Source organism: Symsagittifera roscoffensis, chromosome 3 (assembly GCF_963678635.1).
Source record: "Symsagittifera roscoffensis chromosome 3, txSymRosc1.1, whole genome shotgun sequence".
Taxonomy (NCBI): domain Eukaryota; kingdom Metazoa; phylum Xenacoelomorpha; order Acoela; family Convolutidae; genus Symsagittifera; species Symsagittifera roscoffensis.
Genome location: NC_087064.1, coordinates 58,218,942 through 58,231,495, shown reverse-complemented (window position 1 = coordinate 58,231,495; position 12,554 = coordinate 58,218,942). Strand labels below are relative to the sequence as shown.

Sequence of the window (12,554 nt, the reverse complement as noted above, 5' to 3'; positions counted from 1 at the left end):
TGAACCAGTATTGGTGTTTATTTCATACAAAACTGGCTGTTAGTTAATGCGGTGTTGTTATTTTTTAAGCCAGGTAGTTTCTCCCGTCGTTTGTCAGTATAATCTACAACGGAATCGATTTAAGTGATAAATGGTTAGACCCGACATGGTTATTAGATGACTTAACTAAACATAAGGATAGTTCCATTGGATAATCACACTTTCATTTTTTCCATCATAAATTCCGCATATTTTTCTCTTATATCCGAACCAAAAAAAAGTTTTTTTTTCTTATTTAATTTTGTAGCCTTTCTTAGTTTTTTTGCTGCTTTTATTTCATTCGCTGAAATATTTGAAAAAGCGGTCTTGCTTATTGACATATTTTCCTCAGTAATTCAATATAAGAGTAATTTCATTTTTATTGCCTTTGAATCGGAATAACTGCCAATTTTTTCTTCCCATTTTGTTGCCCTTTTTGAAACAGAAACAAATAAAAATCAAGTCCAAAAGCTTTTGCAATAGCGTCAACATTCATTAGCCGCAATTACCCGAAATACACCAACTGCTCGAAAACGATTCTTACTTGCCGTTTATTTTCTTGGTATGATATCATTTCATCAATTTTTACACGGATACTTTCATTTTCAATACACTTTTGGTCAAATGAATTAGAAGCTTAACGAAAAAATAGCAACTTTTTTTCTAATATTATATTGAAATTGATCTGGAACATTTTGGCTGCGTACTCTTTCATCCATGTATACTTTTCGTTTTCGACCTAAAACCTAAAAAGTAGATCTTGTTACCAATTTGATTAAATTTAACGAGTGGTGAAGCTTTAAAAGATTACGCTTGTTATCTGAGATGAGATTAAGGGACCATAAATGAACCAAATCGTTCCTTTGTAACCGTTTTAATTTACCTGCGAAAACGGCGCAACATTTTATATTAGCGGGTAAAAATGGCCAGTCACAAAATCATTAATGAGATATTTCGAAATGGGTAGCAAGTATAGAACTCAACCCAAGTTTGAAGTATAAACTGGCCATTTTCTGAGTTTGAAATAAAAGGATCCTTTTACTTTGTAATAGAGCCCCTGATTTTATATTTAACAGCTATCTGCAGCGCTATCAAAGTTACTTTACGCCCTTCTTACCCCCGAACAATTAGAGCAACTACCCGTCAAATTCAGCCTATCCAAATTATACCAAAAAAACTCAATAACTATTTCACACTCCCTGGTCATGATTAAAAGCCTTTTCATCAGACCGTGAAAAATGTCGATCGCTCTAACGCAAAATCAGCTCGAGGGCGAGACTTTTTTGTCCGTTGAAGAGGGTGAAAAACATGACAAAATTTCAATTGTAGGCAGTTACACTGAGTTATCTCTCAATTCTTCACCACCGTCACCATCGTTATTATCATCATCTTCATCTCCGTTGCTGATTACTGAAACTTTAGAAGTTGTCGAGACTACAATTGAAGTTTCCGTTTATGGCGTTGTTGTGTTTCTTACCTTATTAGGCAATGTGTTGGTTCTGTTCACAATTTACAGAAGGTGTTCTCTGCATAACATGAGCATGTATTTGGTGGCATCGTTGTCAATTAGTGACTTGATGGTCGGAGCTTTCGTGATGCCTGTCAAAGTCTTCATGCTTGTTATTGGTACGTACAAACCAAAAAAAAATTGTTTTAATCATTCCCGACGTGGAAGCGAAAACTCGAACTCAGTTGTGTCTTTTCCTTCCACGTTTTGCCTTACAATGGAAATCAGCAGCGGAATATTTATAGTTTAAAGGAGGTGGTTATCCAGAAAAAAGAGTTTTGTGGTTTCATGGACTAAGTTGGCTTTTTGAGCTCTCCATAAGCACTAAAAAACAAACTTAGCTTTAAAACCTCTCCGCGGAGAAAAGTTTTTGAAAAAATGTGCCAAAAACAATGTCTGAAAATTGCATTTACACAGGCACGCATATTAGAAAATTGCATATTGGAAATCATTGCCGTCAGTTTTCTTTATAAAAATTTTCGATCACGCCAGCCAAAAATGAGTTTCGTAAACTAAAATCAAGAAGGGTTAGTTTTTGTGCAGTATCCGGGAGCTATCCGACTCGAATAGCATATCGAAGACTAAGTTTCGATGCAAAACTTCAAACTCCAATATTTTGAGCTCAGTGTAGGCCTTATCCAATACATGTACAAAACTGTCGAAAAAAAAACAATACAATTTTTTTTTCGATAAGTTAAAGGTTTGCTTTAAAAAATTTTTTTTTGTAAATTTTTTTCGACTGCTGTGGAACACATATCTGCAAAACTTTGACCTGCAAACATATAACTGCAAACTTTTTATCACTGCAGCAAGACAAACTGTTGTGATTTTTTATTACATATCTGTAAATGAGGTTACTGATGACAAATCAAACAACAACATCTCAAATCTGGACACTCATTTAAACACTCAATCAGAAACCCATTTCAAAGCTAGAGACAGTTTTCCAATTCTGCAAATAACTTCAGCAAATAACTTTCTAGTGCAGTTAATGCTAACAATAATCAATGCATCGATCAACAATTTAACCACAACTATGTTTGCAAATCTGAAACATCAGATGAAAAATTTTATGACCAGCATCGCGGAAAGAAATCACTGACCCTGCCAATAAAATTGGAGCAACTATCACCCTGCAATTTAGATCAATTGACCATCTTTCACTGGGTCGAGGAAAAACAAAAACCCAAAAATATTAGTTTTTGTCGACAAGTTACAAAATTTGATCTCTTAAAAAAAGGTCAATTTAATGAATTGTAAGCGCTAGTGTCCAAATGTGGTTATCAAACAAGCATTATTGTGAAGGCTGTCTATTTGACGGTTTTAAAAAATGTGTATTATACCACCGAAAAACCAGTGAAAGTACAGTTATGATACAAATACGAGCTGTTTTTTGAAACTTTGAAATCAATAACGAACACATCAAAGAATGTGCTGTAGCGACATTTAAAAAACAAATTCTTCCAGTTTGAAATAGCCGAGATATAAAATCCTGCAACAGAAAACAAACTTGTCTTATCGAAAAACCAGATAGTTTTTGGTTGATAACTATTTGGCTTCAGTATTATTTGAAATTGGGGGTGATCTCCAAATCGATTTTTCAAAAACTAATCAACTAGCTAAAAACCACGTGAACTTTGTTTTTTTTTTTCAAAAGATTATGAATTAGATATTAGGAGATAACAAGTTACCGAAAGGAAGAATACCAGCATGAATCAAATCAAGGTGCTAAATTTAACTAAAATTGAACACCAGTTTTAGAATGCAAAATTTTTCTATTCAATATCAAATGGTCTACAATGAATTGCAATACTGCAAATCTTTCCATGACCAACAAATTGTTAAAATTTAACATAAATTCGCCATGTATCATAGTAATCTGCAACTACAACTTAAAAAATGAGTTCAAACTTTGTCGCAATACCGACCATTCCGCATCATTAAAAAGTTTTTCTGCAGATTCTAATAAAAATTGTTATAGATTACGGATATAGATTATATTTAATTTCAAAAACAAGAAAAAAAACCTATCATCTAAAGGGACATCAACCGAACAAACTTGTTTTTACTGAACAAATTCAAACCACTGAGAATTAAGTCGGAAAAAATAAATAAAAAGAAAAAACTATCCTTGAAAGTTCTCTGCATGTTTAAGAGATTTAACACCAACTTTTGAACTACTGATTAATTCAAGTTTGAAAAAATATACTATACTGATGCATACTCCGTCAATGTTTGATGTTGCTAAAAAATGTGGTAGTTTTTCTCCGCAATTGAAACCGACCCTAAAATGAACATGAGCTGACTATCATCAGCAATTTTGAACTAATCTGGGAAATCAGTTTTTTTTTTGTTTTCTTTAAGTTTTTCAAAAATCAAACAAAATTCGAATAGTTCGACAAAAAATCATCATCGGACGAAAACGTTATCAGAGATAACATTTTGTTAACATAAGTCAAACTATCGTTTCTGCTGTTTTTTCCTACTTAGCTTCGCTCCTTATAATTTCCTTCCTGCAAAGATTTCTCCCAATAGACTAAAAATAGCAAAAGTTATCCAAATAACTAAAATTAGACCTTGAGTTTTTGAGAATTTTTACGGACCAATATTGCGGGCAAAAAATCATCATTTTTTTATTTGATGACTCATTTGATACAAAAGAACGCCCACTTTTATAACAGAAAATGGAATCATACAACATTATAGAAGATACCCACAATTAATTTTATTTGTATTTACGGGATAGTAGGCAATGTAGAGAAAAAAATAAAATTTTATTTAACAGGTTTACAGTAATATGTGGTGTTCTTCAAGGATCTATTTTAGGGTTTTTGCTGTTTCTGATTTATTTGAATGACGAGCTTCATGTGTGAAAATAGACAAAAAATTTTTTATACGAATTATTAATTTCAATGCAAAGAGACAACCAATTATATGACTAATTAGCTTAACGTCAGTAAATCGATTCTAAATGAGGATAAAACAGTACAAATGAATGTAAAGACCTCCAGTTCAGTGGTCTTCCAGCTAAACATCTATGACATAAAATTTGAAACAGTTTGAAGGTATCTAGGGAAACTTGTTGATGCAAAATCTTGTGTTCCACATGCAGTATTTGAGAAACAACGTTGTTTCCCATTAAAATACTGAGAAAATGCTATTAGCAAAACAAACACGCATTATTTGAGAGCACTTATTTTACGCATCTCGGCATCAATTTTAGTTTGTAATTGCCTTATCCTCGAAACGATAATCAAATTACTTTGTGTACAACTCTTATGGTTTTTTTGATTGCTGCCAATTTTTAGGCTTCAGCAAAGTATGATAAAAGTGGTAAAGTTTAGAACGCGTAGTGACCATTCAGAAGATTTTTTCGTGAAAACTAACTGCTAACAGTGGATGAACTTAATGTGTACAAGTTTCTAAAAGTTTTACTGCGGTCGTTAAAGAATCTCAGCACTGAAAATTTCATGAGTGAATCATTTTGTTTTGAAAACCCATTCCGTCAACCAGCTTATAATAAACTAAACCTAGTGAAAATAAACAATAAGGAAAACATGTTTAGGAGGGCAATCAGTAGTCTACCGGAAATCTGATTTTTTTTAATTATAACAATCGAGTTTCTTCAAGCTTACTTGAAGAAAAATTAAAAAAATATTATTTTTTATCAAAAATAATAGTTTTTATCAGTAGTTCAAAACTAGTTATCTGTTAAATAACGACGCGCTGGCAGCTTTAGTTTTTTTAATTTAAAACAACAGAGAATTGGAAAACCATTTGTTTATGCTACAGGGTTCATAACTGTGGGTTGCAAGTTCTTTCGAAAACTGACGTTATAGGGCGTTTTAGTTCTGGAGATATCACAACCTTTGTGACTTTTATTTGAAATTATTGGACAATTGCTTTTTAAAACTTAGAAAAAATTGAAAACATAACAAGCTTTCTACCGATGAAATTTGGATTCGTAAATTCATTGCCAGTGCCGTGTTTACCGCTGCTTAAACGCATTATATGTTTGCATACGAAAAGTTTTAAAAACTTGGGTTTTTTTTCTAATATCATGATTTTACCCTGATAATTTCTACCATTCATGTGCTAGTCCGAGGCAGCTGTTGGTAGACCCATTAATTGTCTCTTCCGATGAGCATTTTTGACGAGTTTTTAAAATCTTGTCTAGCAATGTTTTTACCAATCGGAAAAATTAATCTTTTTTTCTTCAGAAATTCATAAAAGCTTTTATATTTAAAGTAAATGACAAATATAAGAAGAGTTCAGATCTACGAGGGGAACTGTTGTTGTGCCGTGCCCTACATCTAAAACTTTTTGATTCATTTTTTTTTACTTGTGACCCAAAAAGTCGTTTCAAGGTGAACAAAATTCTCAAAGCAAAAGTTCATTTTTATGACATCCAGACCCCTCTTCCTTTACATTTTCAATAGAAAAAACTTCAATTAAAAAAATTTTATAATTGAGTTCCTCGATCTCGCATCTGGCGACATTTTCTGTGATACCTGAATTTACGAATTAACGAAGCGCAGCTGAATCAAATTACTCTTCCCTTTTTTTATTAGTTTTTGTGTTTGTGAGGTGTAAACGATTCCTTGCCGTGTCAATGATAGTGCGAGAGGGCATGCTCTCTTTTGAAATCTAGCTCCTGGCCTATCGCAGCCTGACTGATGTCGGCTGCAATAGTGGTACCACATGAGACGCAAAAAAAACAACCTTGATTCGCAAAAAATAGCTTCACTTAAAAAAATAACTCAGTCTGGAATGTGGAGCAATAAAAGAAACGGATTATGCGTAGACAGGCTGGATACTCTTTCACAGATCCTCTGCGATTAGCAGAAACCACAATAAAATTTATAAGTCGGAAGATACTAATTTCTGTTCGACAGAGTTCTACTAACCAACAGGCCGATTCAGCAAATCTTAGTGAAAACAAGATTTTTTGACCAAGACCGAGTTTAAAATTTTTTTGTGATCGATTTTTTATGAAGTCCGAAACTGCACTTTTCAGCTCAACTCTAACTACAAATTAGTGATAAAGGATTGTTTTTTTTTCAGACGCTGGTATCGTAAGTTCTTACCAACTTTAGGAGAAAACTGTGGGTGGTGGCCCGGTCGATTTCCTTAGTGGTATCCCGATCGGAATTCTGAGGACTTACAATAACCAATTTTAAATTATGCTTTCTAAAAATAGCACTCAAAAAGCCATTCTTGTGCTTCTTTTTTGCTCCCGTTGTATTAAGACCAGGAATTCAACATTTGGTCACTCTGTTTATGGTTTATAATTAGTAAACAGAATCTACCACATGCTGAGATTAAGCATAAAAAATGTATCAAACCATCGTCAGTACGATCTATCGTCTGCTTGGTATAACCCTCTTAGTGTAAAACACGAAAGTGCGGTTAGGTGATGTCATATCAAATTGTTTGCATCGGAGCCAATTGTTGCAATTTCAATAAACTTCTGAACAAAAAGGCAACCAAAGACAACAAAGACTGAATCATCACTGAATCCTAATATTTGGCGACCACTCTTAAAGTCATCTTAGCCACTGAGTTTGGTTTAACATTTCAAATTTACCACCAATTTAAAATTTTGACCCTTTTTGTAAACTATTTTGAACTTTGACCCTTTTTCTATACTCAGGTTGGCTCCATCAGTGCAAGAAAAGGCACACTGAATAAGCAATTTAAAATTGACATTAATAAGACTTCCAGTTTTATTTTTGGCTCGGATATCTATAAAAACACCTGATGTATTCACTTTAAAAATCAGAGAAAAATAATGACTCGAAACTGCATGCTTTGATCATAAAACTATCAACTTTGACTTTTTTATTGCTTAATTTGAAGAAAATGTTTTTCTTAAAATACTTTTTTTTAGTTCCAAAAGCATTGTTTTCCAGTATCGCTCATTTGATGCAAACAATTGAAATATTTAGCGGAGATTAATTGCTGAAAGACAGCTTTGAGAGGGTTAGAGGCAGTAGCGTGCCGAGGGGGGAAGGACCAACCCCCCCCCCCCTCATTTCTGGTTGGCAAAATTTTCCAAAAAGTGTCTAAAACCGTCTTTTTTGGCGCTTGTTTTTTTTCACAAAATTGGGTCCTTATAGTATTTTCAGAATGCTCGGAAAATCAAATTGGTCAACTTAAAAAAAAACAAAAAAACGTCCGCATCCGTAAAATGTTTAATTTTTTTCTTCAAAAAGCCGCCCCCCCCAGAAAATTTTCTGCGCACACCACTGGTTAGAGGGATAATTTTTGGACCAACTTGAAAGATTTTATATTTCTATTCGAAGCTCGAAGCTCTCAATTTCTTTATCAAACCATCATTAAGGCTTTTATTTTTTAAAATTTACGTTCAAATTTTTATCATCTTTGAAAGGATATTTTCGAATGTTTTTAATGGGATGTGATTTTTAATTCTCAGACGCGCTTTCCCCGTCTCTAGTATGTAAATTTGCGCCAAATGAGCACTCAGAAGATTTTAAGATTATGCGGGTCTGTCTAAGATGAATGTCATAAATAAAAGCCCTTGGAGCCACAGTTTCTGAGCTCTTCTTAATTCGAACGTCAAGAGGCAATTCGGTCATATTTCGAAACCAATTCGGCCTCTTTCGAACTATTTCAATTAGAATCATGTCTGTGACTTATACAAGAATCTGATTTAAAAAATCGATGAACATTGAAGTTACTCGAAATTGAAATAGTTTCAATGCTGGGTGATTTTTTTGACTCCAAATATTTTGTCATTTAAAAGATTTTCGAAATATGAAAGCTAATGCGGTCACTTTGATTAGTTAACAAGTTAACAGTTGTAGTAAAAATTATTATAAAATCAAAAAGAAGCGTAAGTAATTACCAGCACGAACCCTTTGCAGGCGACATTTAATAATCAATTGCTCGTTTTAAAGCGCCCCAAGAACAAAACTGCTCGTATCAAGGCGTCGCCCTGAATGTTCAGACTTCCTTTCAGGATCTATGGAGCATTTTTCTTTTTAAAACAATTGATGAAAAAAATTACGCATTAATAGCACGAAGTATATCGCGCATTGATTGTCCTAAGTTGGTCCAATTGCCAATCTGTTAAAAGCCCTTAATTTAATGAAAATTGAACGAACGTGAAATATATTTGAGCCACGCGCGGATCTAGGAAATTCTCGAGGGGGGGGGGGGGGGGGGGCGGGGCGGACTTTCAAAAAAATTTTGAAAATTTTGTCGACCTATTTCTGAGGTCGACCAAATTGACTTTGTGAGATCTTGGAAATCACTATAAAGACCCAAACTTCCTGCTCCGCAGGCAAATTTTTGAAAAAAGGCCAAATTGGAAAATTTTGACAAAAAATCGCGGTTTTTTGACGCGCGCTCCCCCCTTTAAATTTGCATAGATTGACGCCCAAGGCCTCCTTAGAAAAAATTTAAGGTCCGTCACCAAAAATGAGTATCTCAAAATAGTACAAAGAGTGACCCTCTGGGTCGGCAGGGGGTCAAAGCGTCCGCACCCTCCGCACCCTCCGCCCCCTCTGCCCCCTCCGCCCCTCCCCCCCTAAATCTGCTACTGATTTGACCTCAAAACAATAAAATTTTTGATTGATAAAATCCTTCTGTCAAAAACTGCTAATTAAAAACTCGAAATTAGTCTGGAGAAAAAACAATATCGAGCACAATTGTTTTGTCATCTTTTTCGAAAATCGGAACAACAAGCACCATAAATAAGACAATAAGTTTTATTACACGATTCATGAAAATAAATTTATGAAATAAAAGCAGGAGTTCGACCAAAAATTGGTTAGCAACACTCGAGGTACTTAATGAAAAAAACAGTCTTATCTAACGATATTTTTAATTCTTCAAAAAATTTCGGCTACAAACGTCCCTGTTTTTCCTGTTTGTTTTAAACGAACAGGATTCTTTAAGACTGAATTATTCCCGTTCTAATTTCAGATCTGAAATTTAGTTTTTCATGGTTGTTTTTGGTTTAAAAAAACCAAGGATTCTGACATAGCTTTTGCTAATTTATATAATTCTGTGCTTAGCTTCTCGTAGCTACTTGAAGTTATTTAGCAAAATCTGACTGAAATATGTTTCCCTAAGCATGATAAAAAACATCGGAACATGTACAATTTGCGCGTGAAAATCAAAATCTGACAGCTTTTAACAGTTTTTGAAACTTTTGAAAACAGTTGAACAAAAAGTTAGCTGGAATAAGATTGTTTGTGTAATTATTTGATAGTTTTCAGTTAAAGTTGAAAAAAGTGAATATAAATCATTGTTGCAAAAACAGCAAAAAGTTACTAATTTAGTTGTTTCCTCGAAATGCAAATTTTTAATTTTTAATTTAAGAAAAAAAATTGTTACTTTATTTTTCAGTGTTGAGATATCAAAGTTTTTATTTCAAAAACAAATTTCAGATTTAAATTGCTATCAGAGCCATTTGAACTTTGGAGAAAACTGTTGGCTCTGGGATCGCTTCTGTCAATTTTTTCTTTTGTGTAACTGAAGCACAATTTTGGCCAAAAAAATTACTTCTTTAGATTTCTCTCCCGTGTGCTCCATGAGGTAGAAAATCACATTGGCACCTCATACCAAGCTATTTAAAAATTTTAGTTTCAACTCAAACCCAAAAATCGTTCTAGTTTTATCGACAAAAATTATACGGCAAAAAAGTCAACTTATTTCTGTTGGAAAAAAAACGTGCTAAAATGTTTGCTTGAATGCACCAGCGGATTTAGTGGGCAGGGGCGGATTGACGGACGTTTTCCCTTCCCTACTCTCTCTGGGATTCGACCCCCTGCCGACCCTTTGTTCTATTTTGAGAGATCTTTTTTTTGACTAACTGACCCTAAAATTTTTGTGAAGGCTCCTTTGGCGCCAAAATATATACTAAATTTAATTTGAGGGGGGGGGGGCACCGACAAAACGCGAATTTTTGGTCAAAATTTTCCAAAAAGTGCTTAAAAACGCATTTTTTGGCCGTTTTTCAAAAAGTTGCCTGCAAAATTTGGTCAAAATAGGGTCTTTATAGTGATTTGGCAGACCTCAGAAAATGAAATTGGTCGACTTGGAAAAAAGATCCACAAAATTATTTGAAATAATCTCCCCCTCGAGAAAATCCTAGATCTGCCCCTGCTTGAATGACCCCCTTTTTCTTTAAAGTAATTTTTTGTAAAAAGCAAGCCAGAAATGAAAGATACACAGGAAACCGTGAATTTTCCTGCATTTGATATGGCATTTGATTTTTTACCTACTCAACTGCGTATTTTAGCCCATGAACTTACAATTTGCTTTTTTTCCATTTTTTTCCCATTAAATTCACAGCTCTTTCAGATCGAATTGGCCTAAAAACAATCAAATCTCGGATCTCTATACTTGCTTTTTAAGTTTTTATTGACTAGGGTTGTAGTATCAAATTGATTTTAAACTTAAACTGTCTGACAGGGGCGGATTTTGAGGGGGGCGGGGGGGGGGGGGGGGCGGACGTTTCTTCCTTTCAGGGATTCGACCCCATGCCGACCCAAAGGCCCCCTTGTACAATTTTGAGATATCTGTGTTTGGTAACTGACCCTAAAAATGCCTTGGGCGCCAATATATACTAATTTTGAGTGGGAAGCGCGCGCCGAAAAAACGCAAATTTTTGGTCAAAAATTTTCAAAAAGTGCCTAAAAACGCCTTTTTTGGCCTGTTTTTCAAAATTGTGCCTGCGGCGCAAAATTGTTGGCCAAAACTGAGTCTTTTTAGTGCTTTGGGAGAGCTCGGGGAATCAATATGGTCAACCTAAAAAAAATGTCGACAAATTTTTGAAAATTTTCAAAAATCCGCCCCCCCCCCGCGAGAATATCCTAGATCCGCCCCTGATTTAAGAGGGGCAAAATATTATATGGTGTTAAGCTGTTATTTTTTAAACTCTCCATTTGTCAGACCGGTTTTGATTTTTTTCCGCAGGTTGTTTGTAAAAATGGAAAGCATGAAAATGTTGATAAGATTCAATCATTTGAAAAGATCATAAATTGTCTGCATCATTTGTGAGAGCAATTTCAAAAAAAGAGTCGAAGCATTATTGACCAAAAAAGTACGAGAAAAAATTTCCAGATAATTTCCTCGGTCTTCAAAAGTTGCGTTTTTGTATTGCTTTTCCTGCCGTTTTCTTTTAACTAAACTCTTTTTGTTTTCTGTCATTAAATTTTTTTGAGAAGAAAGCGTTAATTAATGTTTTCTTGATTATAGATTTTTTAAAATAGTTTTAAAATGTTGCAGTGTCCAGTCATGAAACAGATTCATTAATTAGAATTTTTCTGAGAAGTTTCATTTTTACATTTTTAGTTGCAAATAATAAGACAAGTGTTATCAGTGTTATATTACAATAGGTGGCAGATCCGCTTTTCACATGGTTTGGCCACTGTTTCAACCAGTCAAAGACTTTCGGTGAGAACAGTTCAGAAATAACATGAAAACCGAGAAAAACCAATTAACGACAACTTTCTTTATAGATTTAAGCCTCGTCATAATACGAATGTTTTTCATATCTGAATTGACCATTAAATTTGACTCATTTGACCAGATATCCGGGTTCGATTCCAGCTGGGTCCAATTTTTGCATTGCAAAGACTTACCAGTAAACCTGCCGCCTATCGTAATATATGACTATTTTAACGTCAGTAGTGTGAAAAATCCGAATGATTCTATAAACTCGAAATAAGCACAAAGTTCCGAATTATTTATTAAAAAATTATTCTACATTTTACTAGTTTATTGCTCCAATTAGAATAAATGTTGGCAAGAACCATTAAAAAAGTTCATGAGATGATATTTTATGACAATAGTCATAATGCAAGTTTAGCGTTAGGATCACATTTTTTATGAAACTTTAGGATCACATTTTTATTGAAAGGAAATTTATATTCAACTATTTGCCAAGAAATCATATGCTCTAATCTTTGTTAATCTCTATAACGACCTGGACGAAAATTAGAACTTAGAAACACTTGACAGTTATGGTAAAAACAGGCATTTTGGACATCACTTT

At 34.0% G+C, this 12,554-nt stretch overlaps 1 protein-coding gene across 1 annotated transcript in view; it reads left to right on the top strand.

The window, feature by feature from the left end:
- The first annotated feature begins 336 nt into the window (after positions 1-336).
- The window catches only part of LOC134841770 (5-hydroxytryptamine receptor 1B-like), a 43,511-nt gene continuing 31,293 nt past the window's right edge, over positions 337-12,554 (top strand). Inside the window, exon 1 of the mRNA XM_063857807.1 lies at positions 337-1,644. Within this exon, the coding sequence (XP_063713877.1) occupies positions 1,257-1,644 (388 nt within the window). The 5' untranslated portion in view covers positions 337-1,256. The remainder of the gene's footprint in view (positions 1,645-12,554) is intronic.